Source organism: Populus trichocarpa, chromosome 6, assembly GCF_000002775.5.
Source record: "Populus trichocarpa isolate Nisqually-1 chromosome 6, P.trichocarpa_v4.1, whole genome shotgun sequence".
Taxonomy (NCBI): Eukaryota; Viridiplantae; Streptophyta; class Magnoliopsida; order Malpighiales; family Salicaceae; genus Populus; species Populus trichocarpa.
This window is the reverse complement of record NC_037290.2, coordinates 14,574,906-14,577,593: the sequence shown is the minus strand read 5'-3', so window position 1 is coordinate 14,577,593 and position 2,688 is coordinate 14,574,906. Positions and strand designations below refer to the sequence as shown.

The window sequence follows — 2,688 nt, the reverse complement described above, 5'->3', positions numbered from 1 at the left end:
TAAATACGACCACCTATAGCCCCACCTAAAAGCCCCCGCCCCGCCCCCCAATTACTTGGTCAACACCACCATCTAAATAAAATGCAATTCTAACCTCACCATCCTTTGGAGAGTGTGTTTTATATATTTCAAAAAACATGAGAAAAAGTCGAGCAATATTTTAATCAGCATCCGAAAGGCTAAACAAGTACAAAATGCATGCAATTTCTATGAGAGATTAATCGTTTAATTTATCTAGAGTACTTTTGTAACTTAATTAAACAAGAAAATCATAGTATATTATTATTATTATTATTATTATAGAAATGTTGTCGTAGCAATTAACCCATCAATTACGAACGCTCTCTGGTGGCGCGTAAAGTAGCATGTAGTCATATGCTTAATGAAAGTTTGTTAGAATTTTATAAGAAGTAAAATCAAACACAATTGCTTTCAAGTCATAGTCTATAAAGTCTGATATCTAAATGGAAATATATATATATATATATATATATATATATATATATATATATATAGAGAGAGAGAGAGAGGAGTATTAAATAATTAAGTATAATGGTCATCCAAAATTTGTAATATAAAAACAATAAATGGGAGTTCTAAAAGTGAAGGTGGAGAAAAAGAGCATAAAATCTAAGTATATATTTCTATTAAATCTGTACACAAATCTGATCCAGCGATGCAATTATTACTGGGGTATCAAACAGCTTAAAAAGGGTCTTGAAGATCTCCGATTTCCTCAGCACTTGTTTACCTGCACCAAGTTTTTTTCTTTCTAGTAAGAGAAAGCTTTGGGATATTGAGAGTTACTTACCTTTCTCCTACAACAACTTAAGAAGAGAAAGAAAGGAGAAAGAAGAAGAGAAGAGAAGATCATGGGTAGCGGTTATTTTGGAGAACCTAACTTGGGAAATAATGAAAGAGGTGGTTCTTCAAGGAAAGGCAAGAAGAGCAACTCGGACAAGCCTAAGCAGCCACAGAGAGGCCTTGGTGTTGCTCAATTGGAAAAGATCAGATTACATGGACAAATGGCTTCTGATTACCATCCCTCCCTTCACAGAACTCCTTACGCTACAACTTTCAATCAGCAGGTATATACACTCTCTCCCTCCCTCCCTCCCTCTCCCTTTGTGTGTCGTGCTTAGTATAATCAAGGTCAGTTTTTATAGAGTTCGTTGAAGTTTGTGGACTTAAAATATGTATGTTCGTTGATATTGTATGTGCAGGAGGATATAAGAGTGCAAACAGGCTATTCACCAACAGCAGCATCCTCGGCTTCCTTTGGCTACCCCAACTTCATGGTATAGCAACTTACTTTTCTGTTCTTTTTTTAAAAATTTATTTATAGAATATTTGATAACCCTAAATTTCATTCTAGTAAAAATATGTGTGTTCTCATCTTGTGATCATGTGTATCAATATTAACATGAACTGTGCATCTTGAATGATGATATAGCTAGATTAGCACTACCGGTGAGGAAAATTTAAAGAAATAGAACAAGTTTAGTTGCAACCAATTGCATTTGCATTAGCGTTTAGAAAGTAGTCCTCTCCATCATTATCCAAGCCTTGCTCAATTCGAATTAAGTTCTAAAGGACAAGCTTCCAATTTCAAAATGAATTCCCATGTCGTATAAGCTCTTTTCGAGGGGATCTTATTAACTCCTTTGGAAGCTTAATTTTTTTTTTTTAAAAAAAAAGAAATCGAAAGCTTAATTTGTTTAGTTATTCATATCCACAAACCCTAGTTACTTGCCTGTGAAATATGTAAGAATCCACACCATCTCATATGTTGTCATTATTAAAGAAGCAAATAGTGTTGCAAGAAGCAGGAGCTTTAACTAATTATATAGTTTTACATATTGCTTTTCTTTTCTGCAATATGTCTTGTCCCTATATAAAACCATCAGTTTTACTTGGTGTTGCAGATGGGACTGGGTGATTATGATAGAACGAATATCAGATATGGTGGTGATTTTCAACCCCCAACTGCGGCAAGGTACTTAATTACCTATGCTACTTGATTTAATTCTCGATCAAACAAGGTTTTTTTTTTATTTGGAACAAGGTCTAGATTTTCATGTCTTTCCTTGGAAGTTTGCTCAACCTTAGCTACACTAGCTAGGTTTCTAATTAATCTATATGTTTATAATTTATTTACCTCAGTTGGAACTCCGGACATAACATCTATGAGGCTCAACATTATGCACAAGCAAATGCAACTAGACACCCTTGGCCTCTGCAAGTTGAGGTGTTGTTTTCATCCTTCGTAAATTTCTACAATAAGATTCTCAAACTAGGATTTGAATGTGATAGATAATGTCTTGATATCAATCACTCTCGTGTTTCCATTAATTAGGACACGCCGCAAAAACACAGCAAGAAACACCGAAGTAGCTCGATGGGCTCTAGCAGTCAAAATTCTGAATCAAGAGATACACAAGAACTAGATTTGGAGCTCAGATTGTCAATATAACGAGCCATTTTCTGCCAATCAAATGAAAGGAATCTCATTTCATGCTCTTAAGTGTTAATTGGAAGTTAATGATGACAGGCTGGGGCTTTGGTAAACTGCACACAAGGTAGGCAGTGGTGATGAGCGAGTCTGAACTTTCATTTGGAAGGAATCTTAATTATGTAATTGAAGATGGGTTCACTTTCTGCATAAAAAAATTAGATTTTCTTCTTGTT

The 2,688-nt window shown here is 34.9% G+C and overlaps 1 protein-coding gene across 1 annotated transcript; it reads left to right on the top strand.

Moving 5' to 3' along the window:
• The first annotated feature begins 595 nt into the window (after positions 1-595).
• On the top strand, positions 596-2,688 carry LOC18100433 (protein SPEAR1). The gene is made up of 5 exons (XM_006381674.3): positions 596-1,088; positions 1,224-1,298; positions 1,926-1,996; positions 2,164-2,248; positions 2,357-2,688. Exons 1-5 carry the CDS (start codon positions 873-875, stop codon positions 2,471-2,473), a joined length of 564 nt encoding a protein of 187 aa, XP_006381736.2. The 5' UTR covers positions 596-872; the 3' UTR covers positions 2,474-2,688.